General features: G+C 41.6%; 1 protein-coding gene across 7 annotated transcripts in view; it reads left to right on the top strand.

Moving 5' to 3' along the window:
- Positions 1 to 19,992, top strand: part of RPN2 (ribophorin II) — a 59,933-nt gene that overhangs the window by 20,043 nt on the left and 19,898 nt on the right. For all 7 annotated transcript variants that reach the window (XM_025400137.1, XM_025400135.1, XM_025400136.1 and 4 more), the window contains 5 exons: positions 2,368 to 2,443; positions 3,250 to 3,384; positions 5,754 to 5,930; positions 8,528 to 8,646; positions 11,904 to 12,009. In XM_025400137.1, the coding sequence (XP_025255922.1) occupies positions 2,368 to 2,443; positions 3,250 to 3,384; positions 5,754 to 5,930; positions 8,528 to 8,646; positions 11,904 to 12,009 (613 nt within the window). The remainder of the gene's footprint in view (positions 1 to 2,367; positions 2,444 to 3,249; positions 3,385 to 5,753; positions 5,931 to 8,527; positions 8,647 to 11,903; positions 12,010 to 19,992) is intronic.

Below are 19,992 nucleotides of genomic sequence, written 5' to 3'. Positions count from 1 at the left end.
GCCTGGCACATGGTCTGTATCCAAAGGAGTTAATAAAGGATGAAACTATACTTTTGTGTTTCTGCTGTCTTGTAGAAAGCTTATAGGTAGGAAGAACATATGCTTTGGAGTAGAAACAAGTGTGTTCAAATCCACTCTTCTACTCAACCGCTGTAACCATGAGTAGGTTGTTTAGCCCCGCTAAGCCTCAGTGTTTTCATATGCAAACCTGGAGAATGGCTCATAGGGTCATTGTGAAATCCAACTGGTCGGATGCCTTATATTACTACTAATTTGCCCTATTAAAGGCAATCTGATATAAATTAGAACTCTTCTAAGTGGGCCTTCTATATTTAAATAGGCTTTTTCTAGGAAGTGAATGTTTGTAAACTTGTCTTGAATGGAAAACAAGAAAATACTTGTAGGTTTGAATGAACCATCTGAGAAGATCTCATTGTTGTCTCTCATAAATCAATTTCTCTGAATCATCTGCTATATATTAGCAAGATAAGATCTGCTTTCTTAATGTTTGAATATAGTACTATGCTCCAGAGAAAAAGAAATTGCTGGCTGGGGAATAAGTAATTAAAGCCAGTGACAAAACTTTCTAAAACTCAGTGGATTAATTTCGTTCTAAAACTTCTGAGGTTGTTACCATGCGGCACTCGCTCATTCCAAAGAGAAAAAAATGATATCTTAATTGAGAAGTTCTTTCTGGGCTATCTTAACCCCCTTTTCTGAGCACAGCATTTATCACAGGCAGATGTGTGATTTTTATCTCGTTTGGAAATTCAGGTTTCATTTTCTCAAGTGTATTATAACAACAAGCATCCCATAGGTGTCGTTGAGTACTCTAGGGCTTGTCTCTCTGTAAATTGTGACTCTGCTGTTTTCCAACTTGTCATCTTAATGGAATTAGTTTCCCATGGAGAGAATCTAAATTGTTATGATCTTGACATAAGCAGACAGATTCTTGCTCTACATTCCTTGACACATTGACTTGGTAAGTGGAGGTTTTACACAAGGGCCCAGTCATCTCTTAGGAATTAGGAAACCATTGGGGTGGCAGTAGCAGTCGTTTAACCACCAGGGGGCCTCTCCTTTCCCCATTTTATCCAGAAAAGCACCATTTATGTTTTCCAAATTATCTGCTTTAAGAGAGCAGAATCTAACAAGTCTTACGTGTATACACCTATCATGTTCCATCTTAAAAAGCTTATCTTCCAGAATTATAGATAAAATTGTATGAATAAGCCATAAAAAGGAATGAAGTGCAGATACATGCTACAACATGGATGAGCCTTGAAAACATTCTGCTGAGCGAAAGAAGCCAGACATAAAAGGATGCAGATTGTATGATTCCATTTCTATGAAATAGCAGAGTAGGCAAATCCGTAGAGCTAGAACATGGATTACTGGTTGCCGGGGGCAAAGGGGAGACACAATGGGGAGAAACTGTTCAGTGGGTTTTGTTTATCTATTTTTTTGGAGACAGGGTCTCACTCTGTCACCTAGACTGAGTGCAGTGGTGCAATCACAGCTCACTGAAGCCTTGACCTCCCTAGCTCAAGTGATCCAGCTAATTTTTTAATTTTTTGTGAAGATGAGGTCTCACTATATTGCCCAGGCTGGTTTTGAACCCCCAGGCTTAAGTGATCCTCCTGCCTCGGCCTCCCAAAGTGTTGGGATTACAGGTGTGAGCCACCATGCTCAACCAGTGGGTTTTATTTTAGACTGATGGAAATATTTGGGAACTAGACAGGTGGTGGTTGTACAACATTGTGAATATAGTAAGCATCCCTATAAGTGCATTGTTCACTTTAAAATCGTTAATTTTATATGAATTTTGCTTCAATCTTTTTTTTTTCTTCTGAGACAGGGTCTCACTCTGTTGCTCAGGCTGGAGTGCAGTGGCTCACTGCAACCTCTGCATCTTGGGCTCAAGCGATCCTCCCACCTCAGCCTCCCAAGTAGTTGGGACTACAAGCACACGCCACCACACCTGGCTCATTTTCAGTATTTTTAGTAGAGATGGGGTTTCACCATGTTGCCCAAGCTGGTCTTGAACTCCTGGGCTCAAGGAATTTGCCTGCTTCAGACTCCCAAAGTGCTGGGATTACAGGCGTGAGCCACTGCGCCCGGCCCAAGGCCCACGCTTCTTCTTGCCAGTTCTGTTGCCTGCGTTGTCTTCTCAGCTGTGATGATCTTTTCCGGGTTTTGTCATACCTATCCTAACTGGATTATAAGTAAACTCCTTAAAGGCTGAGACCAACTTGTACTTCTAAAGAACAAGAGTGGGATATTTGTGAAAGTGTCCCAAGTACGGGAAGGGGTGAGTAGATGAAAGAAGACTTGCCATTCATTGGGGTTCTACTCTTTACCTTCCAGAACGGTCCAGGCTCTGCAGACAGCATCCCACCTGTCCCAGCAGGCTGACCTGAGGAGCATCGTGGAGGAGATTGAGGTGTGAATCTTTTGCCAAATACATTTCCCAGCTCCTATCTTTGATACGCTGTAGAAGACTCTTGCAGATAGCCATGCATGATCTGTTAGGATCAGTTACATTGCTTCTTATATCCATGGCACACTTGTGTTCTTTGTATTAGGGTACTGTGTCCTGAGCAATATTTGTACCTATTACATAATAGGTGCTCAGGACGTGGTGATGGTGGTTTTTATTATTGCTCTATCCTTGCCTTTGTCCAGAATATCATGCTTCTCTGGGGCCTCTTTCATGGACTGCCTGGCAGGGCTGACAAGCAGTCCTGATGGTGTTTTCACTGGATGCTTCACAGACACGTTGGTTGCCTAGTCATGTTGCCTAGGAGAGCAGTGTGTCTCTCTTTGTCTTTTGGAGCATTAAGAAATTCTGGGAAACGCCATGCTTTGTAGGTTGTATTCAGATGGATGGCCACGGACTCCATCTGTGTCACGATGCTTCCTGGGTGCACGGCAGCCTGGCCCACTGGCCTTCCACCCAAAGTAGCTGGAGCCTTCCCTGCCATGACTCCTGGGCTTGGGCCTGCATACACGGGGCCAAGGAAGGAACCCTCCCAGAAGTGCAGAAGACATTGCTCTCCTCAAATGTCTGTTTGATATACTTTACTCTGCCTAAGGACCATTTTTGAGAAAGTATTAAGTGACTGAGGTGGTCTTCAGATTTAGAGTGAGAGATGTCACGAAGCTGTCTGCGGTGGGGTTGACAGTGGTTCGTGCATCTCATTTCTGCTGTTACTTGACATCCAGCATGTTTCTGTTTTGTTATGGCAGGACCTTGTTGCTCGCCTAGATGAACTGGGGGGCGTGTATCTCCAGTTTGAAGAAGGACTGGAAACAACAGCGTTATTTGTGGCTGCCACCTACAAGCTCATGGATCATGTGGGGACTGAGCCATCCATTAAGGAGGTACCCATCTAACAGTTTTCAGGCATGAAACCCAAAGGGGTCATCAGCTTTATCTGCTAAGGATAGCTTTTATTAGAGATAAATGTTCAGACATACCTTGGGATGTTGTCACTCAGTGTCCTGGGTTAGGGATTAAGAATGAGAAATAGAAAGATGTAATGCCTGTCTTCAAGAAATGGGTTGCTAGTGAGACAGATGTGTAAACAAACCACACTTGCTTTAAATGGGGTATGTATATGTCACGAGGTAATATCAAGGAAGCCACGTGTATTACTCCTGTTTCATCTCCCTTTCTTCCCAATACCCCTTTCTGCTTGTCTCCTGAATGCTTTCCACTCTGGTGGCCCATTCACATCCTTCCCTGGGCTCATAATTGCTTCTCCTCCCTTCCCCCTTATCCTCAGCAACGGCTAAATCTTAGCTAATCTTTGCTGATGGACATAGTTCACTGAGAGGCATGTGTGTCTATCACACATCCGCCAAGAGTTCATTCTTTTTCTCGAGAGGAGGTTGTTAACCTGAAAGAACCTTTAGTTGGAATGCATGTGGGAAGTCTTTTTGAGTGGGACCGTCTTTGTACCCCTTGTCTGTGAGAAGTTACCAGCCCTTAATCTAAAGTACTTAAAATACAAGCTGCTTTTATTTAAATTTTAGGAGGAGAGATTTGGGTTTTAAGTGAGAACTTTTCATTTCTTTATGCATTACGAGTTTTGTGCCAAGTTTCTTTAAGTAAATAATTATCTGTCTTGGATAATTGGAATTAATTTCATATTTTCTCCAGAGGATATGGTCAAATAAGTTATTCAAGTGTTTGCATTCTTTGTGTCTCTTCCTTTGTCCTAAGTGTAGCAGGTCTAGAAATATACTCCCTTTTAATTTCTGTTATGGGTGAAAGTGCAAGAGTGTGGGGTCTTGGGGTACAGATTGTTTGCTGATTGTCCTATACACAGTAAAGTAGATGAATTAATGGTATTGTACATATACAACTTAAACATTTTCTTCCTTATTTCCAAGCTGCTGCTAACCAGGTACTTGGCTGGAGTAATTTTGCTGTCACTGCTTTTGACACAACAGTTCTGGTGAACAGTCACCCATTTTAACATGTCAGCAGCCTAGTAATGGAAAATTGTAATTGGTCCAATTAAAGAAAATTCTTTCATGTTGACTGTGAATAACACTGTCAGGAATAAGAGAGCTCTTTGGTTGGATGGTAGATTTTAAAAAACAAAACTGATTGAAGGGGAAAATGTTTCCTCCTAAGCAACCTCCAGAATTTTAGTAATGCCTTTTAGGTTCCACTTTTTAAAAAAAGACTGCTTTTAGTTTTCCCCTCTAAGCAGCCCATTAGTTCTTAATGGAGAGTTATTTTAGTTTCTTTTTAATGTACATTTTAGCTATAACGTTTGGTGTTATAAATAAAAACTTTGCCTCAATGTACTACTTACAGGTAGGTTGGGAGGAAAGGTAGCTTAGCTGGGAGGATAATGGGAACCAGGAAAGAACAGATGTTCTTGTAGAAGGACTTCGGAGACAAACAATCCTACAATTGAATGTTGGTCTTGCTAATGTTGTTGTAACTTGCAGAAGTTACTTAGCCTCCTTTAGCCTCAGTTTCGTTTTTTGGGAAACATTGATAATAGCAGTCTTTTATACTTTTTGTCAAAATTTGAGTTAATGCATGTAAGCACCTATCATGATGCCTGGCGTATATAGACATTTAACAAATAATTACTATTATGTGTATTTCATAATATAGTTTCATATCTCAGTAGTTATCTGGAATTACCCTGCATTTGTGTAGTAAGCATTATTATGATTTTTTTTTCAAACAGTCTTTCTCTGTCGTCCAGGTTGGAGTGCAGTGGTGCGATCTTGGCTCACTGCAACCTCCGCCTCCCGGGTTCAAGCAGTTCTCGTGCCTCAGCCTCCTGAGTAGATGGGATTATAGGCGCATGCCACCATGCCTGGCTAATTTTGGTATTTTTAGTAGAGATGGGGTTTTTCACTATGTTGGCCAGACTGGTCTCGAACTCCTGACCTCAAGTGATCCACCCGCCTTGGCCTCCCAAAGTGCTGGGATTATAGGCATGAGTCTCCGCGCCTGGCCTGTATAGTAAGCACTTATTAAATAACTGACAAATCATGAATTTCAGTTTATAACGGAAGATGGGAAAAAAACAACCACATCCAAGTTCTAAGTTTAAATGCAGAATATTTGTGTTTTCTCCATCTACGAATTTGGATCATTGACCAAAAGACCTCCCATGTGAACACCTGAAACAGATAAGGAGTGACTTTCCTCTACAGCAGTGGCCCTCCCACCTTCCCAGCAGAGGAAGAAAAACGGCTGCATTTCACGTTTCTTTCAGGATCAGGTCATCCAGCTGATGAATGCAATCTTCAGCAAGAAGAACTTTGAGTCCCTCTCCGAAGCCTTCAGCGTGGCCTCTGCGGCTGCTGTACTTTCCCATAATCGCTACCACGTGCCGGTTGTGGTTGTGCCCGAGGGCTCTGCTTCCGACACTCACGAACAGGCTATCCTGAGGGTAAGACATCCATCCCCAAAGTGTGCCCCTCTGATTGTCATTCCTAGTGGAAGGCTTTCAGAAATCGGGACTATGGTCACAGCCAATTGTAGCCCTTACCAGGACATACCCATTAAATGGAGGGCAAGGCTCATTTCCCTGAGCCTTGAAATGGAGATGTGACCACTGGGTGAACTAGCCACAGAACCCTTCAACTCTATTTAAAAAAAATTTTTTTTCCTAGAGGATTTTAAATTTTTGTTTTTATTGCTTTTTTTGAGACAGAGTCTTGCTCTGTCACCCAGGCTGGAGAGTAGTGGCATGACTTTGGTTCACTGCTGCCTCCACCTCCTGGTTTCAAGTGATTCTTGTGCCTTAGTCTCCCAAGTAGCTGGGATCACAGGCACACACCACCATGCCTGGCTAATTTTTGTATTTTTAGTAGAGATGGGGTTTTGCCATGATGGCCAGGCTGGCCTTGAACTAGCCTCCCAAAGTGCTGAGATTACAGGTATGAGCCACCGTTCCTGGCCTCTCCCTAGAGGATTTTAAATAGTACAGGCTTGGCTGGGCATAGTGACTCACGCCTGTAATCCCAGCACTTTGAGAGGCCGAGGCGGGCGGATCACGAGGTCAAGAGATTGAGACCATCTTGGCCAATATGGTGAAACCCCGTCTCTACTAAGAATACAAAAATTAGCAGGGCATGGTGGCGTGCACCTGTAGTCACAGCTACTCAGGAGGCTGAGGCAGGAGAATCGCTTGAACCCGGGAGGCGGAGGTTGCAGTGAGCCGAGATTGCGGCACTGCACTCTAGCCTGGTGACAGAGCGAGACCCTGTCTCAAAAAAAAAAAAGTACAGGCTTTCAATAAGTGCAGGAATATTGCATTTCTAGGCCTGTAACTCCAGATGTATAGAGAAGTCTTGCTTCTAAAATGCATTTCCCAATACCAAACTTTCTTTGTCGTATTTTTTTGTTTTGTTTTGTTTTTTTGGACAGGGTCTCGCTGTATCATGCAGGCTGGGGTGCCATGGCACGATCATGGTCCACTGCAGCATAGACTTCCTCCAGTACCCAAATTTTCTAACTATATTATTTTACAACAGCTGTTTTAATTCTCAAGTAATTCTGGCGTTTATGGTTGATCAGTTGTCTTCTTCCCTGGTCCTGATGGGATATCTTTTTGCCTCTTTATAGCACAGTCCTCCCTTTCACTCAGCAGTAAGCATAGACTTCTCCTTTGTGTTAACTCTTTGAACAGAGCAAATGCACAGATCTTGAATATGCTTAGAACTTTCATCTCAAATGAGGCATTTTGTTGCTGTTGTTTGGGAACCAGTGATAAGCTAAGATCTTCATGAGAAATTAGCATTTTATTTTTATGTCTAAGTGTTGGGTTTCCACTTAGGACAGTCCTGTCTGTCCCATTAGATCTACTTTGGTGGCCCCTGCAGATAGCCTCCTGAGTGAGTACCCTGTTCTTCAAAATTGCCCATTTTCTCTCTACATACAACTTGTATACCCTCAACAAAGACTTGGGTAGAAAGTAACCCGATGAACATAGTTTGCTCTGAGTCAAGAGGGGCTAAGAGGACAAAGTGGAAAAATAATTGACTCGGAAACTAAATAGATGGTTTGAGTCCTGGCTCAACTACTTAACCGGCCATGTGACCTTTGGCAGTCCCTTAACCTCTTACAGCTTGTTTCTTGTGCAATAAGGATTATTCTATCTGTGTCATACAATTGATAGGAGAATATATGTAAAGGGCCTAGCCTGGTATATGCATGTAGTTGACTTTCAACAAATGATAGTTATTAATGTTATCCATATTTCTTTAATTTTCCCATTGCTGGTACCATCCTAAAGTATTTTTCTGGCTGATTGATTTATTTATTTGTTTGGTAGAGACAAGGTCTCACTGTGTTGCCCAGGCTGGTCCCAAACTCCTGGCCTTAAATGATAATCACTCCCATCTCGGCCTCCCAAAGTACTGCAGTTACAGGCATGAGCCACTGCACCCAGCCTGGCTGAGACATTTATTTTTTTCTTTTTCAGAGACAGGGTTTCCCTCTGTTTCCCAGGCTGGAGTATAGTGGCACAGTCATAGCTCATGCTAACTCGGGCTCAAGCAGTCCTCCTGCCTCAACCTCTTGAGTATCTGGGACTATAAGCACATGACACCATGCCTAGCTAATTTTTTAATTTAAAAAACCATTTTTTTTTTTTTTTTAAGTAGAAACGGCGTCTTGCCATGTTGCCCACGTTGGTCTTGAACTCCTGGCATCAAGTGATCCTCCTGACTCAGCCTCCCAAAGCACTGCAATTACAGGCATGAGCCACCATGCCCAGTCTGATAAATTCTTTTAAAGATTCTGTAGCAGAGTGGATAGAATAGGGAATCAGAAAGAAGGAAATATATTGACCAGGTGTGGTGACTCACACCTGTAATAATCCATTTTAGGATTAGGCAGCAGACCCAAGATCTGTGAAGATTTCCCAAAGCAGGGGGTTTGCTCTCCTGCAGAGCTTACAATCTATAGATAAAGCACCCCAGTAACAAAATTCTCTGCTCCTGTAGCCTTTGTTGTAACAAATAATTTTTTATTTATTTCCAGTTGCAAGTCACCAATGTTTTGTCTCAGCCTCTGACTCAGGCCACTGTTAAACTAGAACATGCTAAATCCGTTGCTTCCAGAGCCACTGTCCTCCAGAAGACATCCTTCACCCCTGTAGGGTAAGTCTTGACCATGTTTTGGCAGGGCGCTGACCTCTTTGTTTTGGAAAGTTAGCCTGCAGCCAGTGTAACAGATTAATATAGATGTCACCATGATCATAAAACCAAATTTACCGAAGTTTCAGTTAGGTAAATTTGATCTACTAGTATCAAAAGCCTACAATTAAATGTAAGAAAATGATTTTTAAAATGAAGATCATTTGGTTTTACTGTTTCGTTCTCTATTTCTAGTTGGCTCTGTCTTGTTGTGATATAAGTAGCTATTTTAAAATTTAATATTTATCGATTTTTTTCTGATAAATGTTTATTATAGGAAAAATACAGAAAAGCACAAAAAAGAAAATGTAACTCACCCATAATTCTACCATTCAGAGATAACTTTTGCTAACTTTTTTTTTTTTTTTTTTTGAGGCGGAGTTTTGCTCTTGTTGCCCAGACTGGAGTGCAATGGTGCAATCTCAGCTCACCACAAACTCTGCCTCCTGGATTCAAGCAATTCTCCTGCCTCAGCCTCCCGACTAGCTGGGATTACAGGTGCCCGCCACCATGCCTGGCTAATTTTTTGTATTTTTAGTAGAGACAGGGTTTCACCATGTTGGCCAGGATGGTTTCGAACTCCTGACCTCAAGTGATCCACCCACTTCGGCCTTCCAAAGTGCTGGGATTACAGGTGTGAGCCATTGCACCTGGCCTTTTTAAAAAATTTTTTTAAAAATTAGAGATGGGGGCCGGGTGTAGTGGCTCACGCCTGCAATCCCAGCACTTTGGGAGGCCGAGGTGGGTGGATCACTTGAGGTCAGGAGTTCAAAAACAGCCTGGTCAACATGGCGAAAACCCATCTCTACTAAAAATACAAAAAATTAGACGTCGTGGCACACACCTATAGTCCCAGCTACTTCGGAGGCTGAGGCAGAAGAATCGCTTCAACTCGGGCGGCAGAGGTTGGCAGTGAGCTGAGATGGCGCCATTGCTCTACAGCCTGGGTGACAGAGTGAGGCTCCATCTCTATTTAAAAAAGAAAAAAAAAAAAAATCAGGATATGCTTTATATGTAACAATGTGCCACAAACTTCTTTTTTTTTTTTTTTTTTTTGAGGCAGAGTCTCGCTCTGTCCCCCAGGCTGGAATGCAGTGGCACGATCTTGGCTCACTGCAAGCTCTGCCTCCTGGGTTCACACCATTCTTCTGCCTCAGCCTCCCGAGTAGCTGGGACTACAGGCGCCTGCCACCATGCCTGGCTAATTTTTTGTATTTTTAGTAGAGATGGGGTTTCACCGTGTTAGCCAGGATGGTCTCAATCTCCTGACCTCGTGATCCACCCATCTCGGCCTCCCAAACACAAACTTCTTTTTATAGAATTAAATATTCTTTTACAATTTTTTTTTTTTTTTGAGATGGAGTTTTCTTCTTGTTACCCAGGCTGGAGTGCAATGGCGTGTTCTCGGCTCATTGCAATCTCCACCTCCCAGGTTCAAATGATTCTCCTACCTCAGCCTCCCGAGTAGCTGGGATTACAGGCACCTGCCACCACACCTGGCTAATTTTTGTATTTTCAGTAGAGATGGGGTTTTATCATGTTGGCCAGGCTGGTCTCTAACTGCCTCAGCGTCCCGAGTGGCTGGGATTACAGGCATGTGACCTCAGGTGCTCCTCCCACCTCAGCCTCCAAAGTGCTGGGATTACATGTGTGAGCCACCATGTCCGGCCTTTACAATGATTTTCAATGACTGCATATTATTGCTATGTAATTTTTTAAAAACTAAGGCCCAATTTACTGGGTATGGTGGCTCGCCTATAGTTCTGGCTACTTGGGAGGCTGAGGTGGGAGGATCTCTTGAGGCTGGGAGGTCTAGGCTGTAGTGAGCCGTGATCATACCATATCATTCTAGCCTGGGTGACAGAGAGAGACTCTGTCTCAAAAACAAAAACAAAAAATTAAAGGTAAAGCTGGGCACAGTAGCAGGTACTTGTAGTCCCAGCTACTTGGAGGTTGAGGCAGGAAGATCATTTGAACTGAGGAGCTTAAGATCAGTCTGGGCAACATAGTAAGACCTGTCTCTAAAAGAAAAAAATTAAGGGTCAATTTTTATATGAATTAGTGTTTTTCCCAGCTAACTGCTTTTTTTTTTTTTTTTTGAGACAGTGTCACTCTGTTGCCCAGGCTGGAGCACAGTGACGTGATCTCAGTTCACTGCAACTTCTGCCTCCCAGGTACAAAGAATTCTCCTGCCTCAGTCTCCCAATTAGCTGGAATTACAGGCACCCGCCACCACACCCGGCTAATTTTTTTTTATTTGTAGTAGGGATGGGGTTTCACCATGTTGCCCAGGCTGGTTTTGAACCCCTGACCAAAAGTGACCCGCCTGCCTCGGCCTCCCAAAGTGCTGGGATTACAGGCGTGAGCCACTGGCCCTATATGGAACTTTTTGAAGTGTTAAATTAGTTTGTAAGTTATTGAGATCAGGAGTTTTCAATTTTAGAGAGAAAATGCATTTCTTAATCATAAGCATGGAAAGGTCGAAATTATACCAAAAAATTAGCCACAGTTATACTATTGTACACCAACCTCTTTGTACATTTTGGAGTATTTTCTTCTACATTTTTGTTGTTGTCATTGTGAAAAATAATTGGGATCATACTGTAAAAAAAACTTCCCAATTTTACATTACACTGTGGAAAGCTACCAGAAGGAGTTTGAATTTTAGGAGTGGTGGGAGTAACAAAGGAAAAGAAAATGTAGGAAACCTAGAGGTGTTCATTTTAGATACTCTTCTCTACATTCCAATCTGTGATTAAGCATGAGGATTGGGCACGGTGGCTCACGCCCCAGCCTGCACTTAGGGAGGCTGAGGCGTGTGGATCACTTGATCTCAGGACCCTGTCTCTACAAAAAAACCCCAAAATTATCTGGTCGTGATGGGGTGTGCCTGCCGTCCCAACTTTTGGGGAGGCTGAGGTGGGAGGATCAATTGAGCCTAGGAGTTTGAGGCTGTGGTGAGCTGTGATCGCGCCACTGTACTGCAGCCTGGGTGCCAGAGTGAGAACCTGTCTCAAAATAAAATAGAAGTGACAACCTGTCTCAAAATAAATAAAATAAAATAAAATAAGCATGAGATTGCCCAAATGGGGTGGGAAGTCAAAAAGGTAGGGAGTGGGCTAGCCTTGAACAGTCTTCAGGAGACATTTTGTAGCTCCTGTTTGTTATATCCATGACCTTCCTACCTGAGTTCTTGCTAAGCCCATTGTCATTCTTAACAGGGATGTTTTTGAACTAAACTTCATGAACGTCAAATTTTCCAGTGGTTATTATGACTTCCTTGTCAAAGTTGAAGGTGACAACCGTTACATTGCAAATACCGTAGAGGTAGGTGTTTTTCTTTCCTTCCCATTGCCATATTAGTATATCCAAGGAAATGGCCACACTGACACTGTATTAATCGTCTGGTCCATTGACTTTTATCTACAACCAAGCTAATGCGTTTATGTGGAGCGAGGGCTGCGTTCAATCTTTGCTGTTTGGCAGGCTTAGCCAAGGCAGTAACTCAAGAACTTGGTCATAGTGAATTTTATTTTATTTGTAAGTTTTTCATTTTCCATTATAATTTAGCATTACTATCTTACATGAAATTTAGTTAGTGGAAAAAATAAAAATCACCCATAATTCCACCGAGGCTTAAACTCTTAAAGTGTTTTGTGTGATAGGCTTTGGTGGGTTTAGAAAAGTGCTTGATGCCAAGTAGATGACAAAAAGCATCAAATGACACATATATAACACTATAATGAAGCTATTTGGGTAAAGGATAAAAGAAAATCGGTAATCTTTTATAATGAACTGTGTTTCAGATGTTTAGCTAACTCTAGCTGGGTTAAAAGTCAAAGTAGCTTTAAGGATAGAAAGCCTTATATACCTGATGCTTTGTGGGAATGAGGTAGTTCACATGAGTATTTTTCCCAGCTAATTGAAATTTACCCCATCTGGCACCGTGGCTTTCATTGTAATCTTTTTAGATAGAAGTTTACTTAAGATGAGTTACACATTTTCCTACTTTCTTACTTCCAATTTAAGATGGTTTCTTTGTCTTTCATGACCTTGATGCTTGAAGAGAACTGGCTGTCAATTTGTAGAATGTCTCTCAGTTTGTGTTTGTCTGATATTTCTTCATGATCGGATTCGGGTCATGCATTTTCCTCAGTTCTATCCCAAAAGTAATGCTCTGCCCTACTCAGAGCATGAAGTATATGATGTTGATATGTCTCATTACAGGTAATGTTAACCTTGATCACTTGAGTAAGGTGATTGTGTGCTAGGTTTCTCTGCTGTAAAGTTGCTGTTTTTCTGCTTGTATTTAAGTGTCTTGTGGGGTGATACTTTGAGACTCTGTAAGTATCTTCATGATCTTGTCTGTAATAGTTATTACTGTGGTGTTTGCCAAAGGGTGATTTTCTCTTTCATTGGTTCTACATTTTTAAAATTGGAATACTGTAAGAAAATAACTGTTTTTTATCCTGTTTATTTATTTATTTATAACTATAATAATTCTTTATCATAACATGTTTATAATGTAATATATTATCTATAATTCATATGTTTACAATAATTGCATCATGGATATTTATTTTACTATATACATTGTGATCCATGACTGTCATTTATCTTGTTGCTCATTTTATCCTAGGTTTGGCCTTTGGAGAGCTCCTCAAATTGGCTCCTGTGACACTTGCTTTCTTTTAATGACAGAATTAACAGCTAGAAAGTTTGACCTTTTCAAAAATGGGGCATTACTTCCCATAGATAGATTCAACACTTGCATTTAAAGTTTGGCAGAAAGGAAGATGTTTTCTGGAACTCGAATCTGTCCACCTCATGTGTTGACCTTTTAAGCATGAGACATCTGATCTTAGTCCATTCACTATGGATAGAAACTATTATAGAGTGTGCCTTGATCCTTTCAAATCCACATTCTTTTAATGTTAGTTTCCTACGTTAAGAGGACGTATTTGCAACTGAACATATTAAAAGGAAAGTTCTTTTTTTTTTTTTTTTCTTGAAACCTCTTCTTCCCTCTACTGCCAGTCCATCTTAAATGCCAGGCTTATACCTCACAGTTCTAAACCCCTTCCTTTCTTGTGACTTCTACCTTCTAGTCAGTTACCAGGTCCTATTGATCCCACCTCTGATTGTCTTTTCCATGAGTCTTTTGTTGTTACAGTCACCAAATTACTCTTTTCTCCATATTCGTACTAATATTTGATATTTTTAGGTTTTGGTAATCTGATGCATATGAAAAGGTATCTTGTTTTAATGTCTTTCCTTGGTTACTGGTAAAGTTAAACATCTTTTTTTGTATTTATTAGCCAATTAGGTTTCCTTTCTAGTGAATTGTTTCATATCTTTGCCTGGTTTTCTTTTGGTTTGTTAGTCTTATTACTGATTTTTAGGAGTGATATATGTTTAGTTGTGAGCATAGTATATCTTCCCCTAGAATTGCTTTATGGCATCTCTTGATGCACAAAATTTAATTTTAATGAAGCTTAATTTAAGCATCTTTTCCTGGGGCCAGGTGAGGTGGCTCATGCCTGTAATCCCAGCAGTTTGGGAGGCTGAGGTGGGTGGATCACTTGAGGCCAGGAGTTCAAGAGCAGCCTGGCCAATACGGCAAAACCTTGTATCTACTAAAAATGCAAAAATTAGCCGGGTGTGGTGGCACATACCTGTAGTCCCAGCTACTTGGGAGGCTGAGGCAGGAGAACTGCTTGAACCCGGGAGGCAGAGGTTGCAGTGAGCCAAAATCACACCACCGCACTCCAGCCTGGGCAACAGAGCGAGACTCTGTCTCAAAAAAATAAGTAAATAAATAAAATATAAGTTTTTTGCTAGTCTGTGTTTTTTGTGTCTTCTTTAAGATGATCCTGTGCTACCCCAAAGTCAAAAAGATATTCTCCAGTTTTTTCTTTTTTTCTTTTTATTTATTTTTGAGACAGAGTCTCGCTCTGTCACTCAGGCTAGAGTATAGTGGCGCGATCTTGGCTCACTGCAACCTCTGCCTCCCGGGTTCAAGCAGTTCTCCTGCCTCAGACTCCCAAGTAGCTGGGACTACAGGTATGTGCCACCACACCCGGCTAATTTTTGCATTTTTAGTAGATACAGGGTTTTGCCGTATTGGCCAGGCTGGTCTCCAACTCTTGGCCTCCCAAAGTGTTGGGATTACAGGCGTGAGCCACTGCACCTGGCCCTCCAGTGTCTTCTGAACAGTTTTTAAGTTGTTTTCCCCTTATATTTGAGGCTTCGGTCTATCCGAAGTTCATTTTTGTTGCTGTAGTATTTTACACCCTGTCTATAGTTGTACTTATTGCATTATATTACCATTGTTTATATGCATTGCTTTTTCTTTTTCTTTTTTTTTTTTTTTTTTTTTTGAGACAAGGTCTCATTTTACCATCCAGGCTGGAGTGCACTGGTGTGATCATGTCTCACTGCAGCCTTGACCTACTGGGCTCAGGTGATCCTCCCACCTCAACCTGCCAGGTAGCTGGGACTACAGGCATGTACCACCATGCCAGCTAATTTTTGTATTTTTTTTCTAGAGACTGGATTTTGCCATGTTGCCCAGGCTGCTCTTGAACTCCTGGGCTCAAGTGATCTGCCCACCTTTGCCTCCCAAAGTACTGGGATTATAGGCGTGAACCACCACCTGCATTGCTTTTTCACTGGGCTGAGAACTCCTATGGATGGAAACTAAATCTTCTTCTTCTTTTTCTTCTTCTTATTTTATTTATTTATTTATTTATTTTGAGACAGTCTCGCTCTGTTGCCAGGCTGGAATGCAGTGGTGCAATCCTGGGTCACTGGAACCTCTGCCTCCCAGGTTCAAGCAATTCTTCTGCCTCAGCCTCCTGAGTAGCTGGGACTACAGGCATGCGCCACCACACCCAGCTAATTTTTGTATTTTTAGTAGAGACGGGGTCTCACTATGTTGGCCAGGATGGTCTTGGTCTCTTGACCTTGTGATCCGCCCAGAAGTGCTGGGATTACAGGCGTGAGCCACCATGCCCGGCCTAAATCTTATTTTTTCAGTGCTTGGTTCCCATCTAGCATCACTTAGAGGAAGAACAGGATGGAGTGGTGTAAAGACGTTTTCCCACATTGCGGGCCCTTCAGAACTTTGGCAATCTTCCAGACTTAGCTTTTTTTTTTTTTTTTTTTTTTTTTTTTGAGACGGAATCGCACTCTGTCGTCCAGGCTGGAGTGCAGTGGCACGATCTTGGCTCACGGCAACCTTCGTCTCCGCCTCCTGGGTTCAACTGATTCTCCTGCCTCGGCCTCCTGAGGAGCTGGGATTACAGGTGCACACCACCTTGCCAGGCTAATTTTTTTGTAGTTTTAGTAGAAACGGGGTTTTGCCATGTTGGCCAGGCTGGTCTCAAACTCCTGACCTCAGGTGATCCGCTCCCCCACTCAGCCTCCGAAAGTGCTGGGATTACAGATGTGAGCCATTAGGCCTGGCCAAGACTTAGCTTTTATTTATTGATTTAATAACAGCTTTATTGAGGTATAATTCTCATACCATAAAATTTATCAATTTAAAGTATGTAATTCAGACTGGGCATGAGCCACCATGCTTGTAATTGCAGCACTTTGGGAGACTGAGGTGGGATGATCACTTGAGCCCAGGAGTTAGAGACAAGCATCCCAGCACTTTAGGAGGCTGAGGAGGGAGGATCGCTTGAGTCCAGGAGTTAGAGACAAGCGTCCCAGCACTTTGGGAGGCTGAGGCGGGAGGATCACTTGAGCCCAGGAGTTAGAGACAACTTGGGCAACACAGGGAGATCCCATCTCTACCAAAAATTTAAAAATAAATTAGCCGGGTATGGTGGCATGTACCTGTAGTCCCAGCTACTTGAGAGGCTGAGGCAAGAGGATCCCTTGAGCCTAGGAGTTTGAGGCTGCAGTGAACTGTGATCACACTACTGCACTCCAGCCTGGGCAACAGAGTGAGACCTTGTCTCAAAAAGACAAAAAGACTGAGTGCGTGGCTTACACCTATAATCCCAGCACTTTGGGAGGCCGAGGCGAGTGGATCGCCTGAGATCAGGAATTCGAGACCAGCCTGGTCAGCATGGTAAAACCCCGTCTCTGCCAAAAAAACAAAAAACAAAAAAACTAAACTAAACTAGGCAATCCAGTGTTTTTAGTATATTCACAGGCGTGTGCAACCCTTACCAGAATGCCATTCCAGAATATTTTTATCACCCTGGAGAGCAGCGTTATGTCTTTAGTAGTCACTCCCGTTCTCTGCTCCTACTTTCTGCTTTCTTTCTCTCTGGTTGCCTATTTGGGACATTTTGTATAAATGGAATCATACAATATGTTACCTTTTGTGTCTGGCTTTTTTGTTTTTTCACTTAACCTAATACTTTTAAGGTTCTTCCATGTTGTAGCATGTATTAGTACTTTATTTCTTTTTATGGCAAAATAATATTCCATTGTATGGATATATCACATTTTGTTTACCTACTCATTAGTTAATAACATTTGAGGTATTTCTCCTTTTTGGCTCTTATGAGTAATGCTACTGTGAACATTTGTATATAACTTTTTGTTTGAACACAGTTCTTTCAGGTATATGCTTAGGAATAGAATTCTTGCGTCATATGGTAACTCAGTGTTTCACTTTTCAAGAAACAAGTTTTCAAAGCAGCTGTACCATTTTACGTTTCTACCAGCAATGTATGAGGGTTCCAATTTTACTACATCCTCACCAACACTTGTTATTATCTGACTTTTTGATTCTAGCCATCGTAGTGGGTATAAAGTGGTATCTCATTATGGTTTTGATTTCCATTTCTCTGATGGGTAATAATGTTGAGTATCTCTTTATGTGCTTATTGGTCTTTTGTATATCTTCTTTAGAAGAATGTCTATTCAAATCCATTGTCCATTGAAAAAAATGTTTTTGGTCTTTTTTTCTTCCTTCCACAATCTATATACCTCTTATTTCCTTTCATTTATCTTTCTCTTTATTTGTCTTTATCTTTTTATTATCTTTTTGTATTCTTGAGTTGTAAGAGTTTCTCTGGTTAAAGGTTCCTTATTAGATACATGATTTGCAAATATTTTCTCGCAGTCTGAAGGTTGTATTTTCACTTTCATGATGTTGTCTTTTGAAGCATAAAAAATTTTAATTTTGATTAAGTTCAGTTTTAAAATTTTGTTGTTGCTGTTGTTGTTTGTGCTTTAGGTGTCATGTCTAAGAAACCATTGTCTGATCCAAAGTTATGAAGAGTTACTGCTATGTTCAAAAGTATAAAAAGAATTTTATACTTTTGGCTCTTACCCTTAGGTTTCTGATTCATTGTGAGTTAATTTTTGTGTATGGTGTGACGTAGGGGGTCCAGTCTTATTTTGCAGTTGTCCTAGAACCATTTGTTGAAAAGACTGTGCTTTCCCTAACGAATTGCCTTGGCACATACATCCTTGTAGGAATCACTTGACCATAAATGTAAGGGTTGATTTCTAGACTCATAATTCTATTTCATTAATCTGTATTTTTGTCCTTATGCCAATACCACGCCGTCTTGATTACTGTAACAGCTTGGCATTTTGTGACATCAAATCTGGTGTTTGTCCAAGTGTTTCTGTGATTGTTGGAAAAATTATCTAAGTACAAAATAGCAGAAATGGCTAATAGGTGTTGTTCATGCAATGATAATAAGCCCCCATTGAGGCCATTTGCTGTCCTTTTCCTCCCTAGTGATGGAGTAAGCATTACAAAATCTTCTCTCTTCCTCCTTATTACATTAGAGGGGTGTGTGTGTGTGTGTGTGTGTGTGTGTGTGTGTGTTTGTGTGTGTGTGAGAGAGAGGGAGAGAGAGTCAGCTCTGACCTTTGCCATATATGCAAATTTTCTTTGTAATTTCAGTAATAGTCACACTTAGAGCCTCAGAGCAGGTCACTGGGTCCTGTTTGTCCTCCCAGGAGATGCTCGACATTGGTCAGAGTGCATTAATGGTGGTTTGTTGTGGAAGTCCTGTAATAGCCCTCATTGACATTGGACTGGCTGTCAGGGGAAGCATGGGTTTTGGAAGCTTTCATTAGCATTAATTGCCCCTAATGCACCATCATTTTTGACAGTAATAAGCTAAACAGGGGTGTTATTACTCCCAGCAGAAAGACTGCATTTCCTGGCATTAGAACATTTTTTGAGATGTATATGGCATGTGGTGCAAGCAGAGAAAGGAATAGCATGATCCAGTGTAAAGCAGGCTTAGCTGCATTTCAAGTAGAGAAATAAGTCCCTTTCCTATTGTAAAAATGAATCCTGCAGTGTTAGTTGGAAGGAAGAAGCAGCTAATCAACAGGGTTCCTACACTGAACTCTTTAAAGAGGGCTTTGGAAAAAGTTACGATTTTTATTTCTAAATTTGCTTTAAAAGAGTAGCGTGAAAATGCTTTTCTTTTGAGTGTTTCCAGAGACCCATTTATAGTGAGATTTTAGGAGCAGAAGGATTTGTTTTAAACTGTTCCCTATTTAAGAACAGCCCTACGGGTGTTTATGTGCAACAAAGAAAGCTGTAACTTAGGAAGGCTTTTTAAATTAGGGCTGAGAGCAAACCAAGAATGATGCAAGTTCACTGCAGTTTGCCCTTTGCTCACTCCATGTGTCTGCATTGTTGGGGGATGCTCAGGATGTCTTTAGAACACACACGAAGCTGGATCCTGATTAGCGGGCTTTAGTGGCTAAGTTAGTGCTGAGAGTTTAGAGTCAGGATTCTAAGTGAAAACCTAAAAGCTGATAGCTTCCTTATCGCTATCATTAGGAGACACTGAAGACTTTACACAATTCTTTTTTTTTTTCTTTTGAGGCGGAGCCTTGCCCTATTGCCCAGGCTGGAGTGCAGTGGCGTGATCTTGGCTCACTGCAACCTCCGCCTTCCGGGTTCAAACTATTTTCCTGTCCCAGCCTCCCGAGTAGCTGGGACTACAGGCGTGTGTCACCACGTCTGGCTAATTTTTTTGTATTTTTAGTAGAGACAAGGTTTTGCCATGTCAGTCAGGCTGGTCTCAAACTCCTGACCTCAAATGATCCACCTCCCAAAGTGCTGGATTACAGGCATGAGCCATCACGCCCAGCCTAGTCTGTTCTTTTTAATTGCTCCATGGTAATTAATAATACGCATGTATCATTCTTTATTTAGCTAGTCTCCTGTTTATGGACATTTCAGTGGGATGATGATTCCAAGATCACATTTACAAATTAAATGAATGAGTTCTTAAGAGTGAGTTACAGAAATAACAAGGGAATTATCTAGTTAACGTTGATGAAGATTGCAGAGTAGTTAACTATGAA

The sequence above is a fragment of the Theropithecus gelada genome, chromosome 10 (genome assembly GCF_003255815.1).
Source record: "Theropithecus gelada isolate Dixy chromosome 10, Tgel_1.0, whole genome shotgun sequence".
NCBI classification, from domain to species: Eukaryota; Metazoa; Chordata; class Mammalia; order Primates; family Cercopithecidae; genus Theropithecus; species Theropithecus gelada.
The sequence above is the reverse complement of the archived record's forward strand: the minus strand, read 5'-3'. Positions and strand labels throughout refer to the sequence as shown.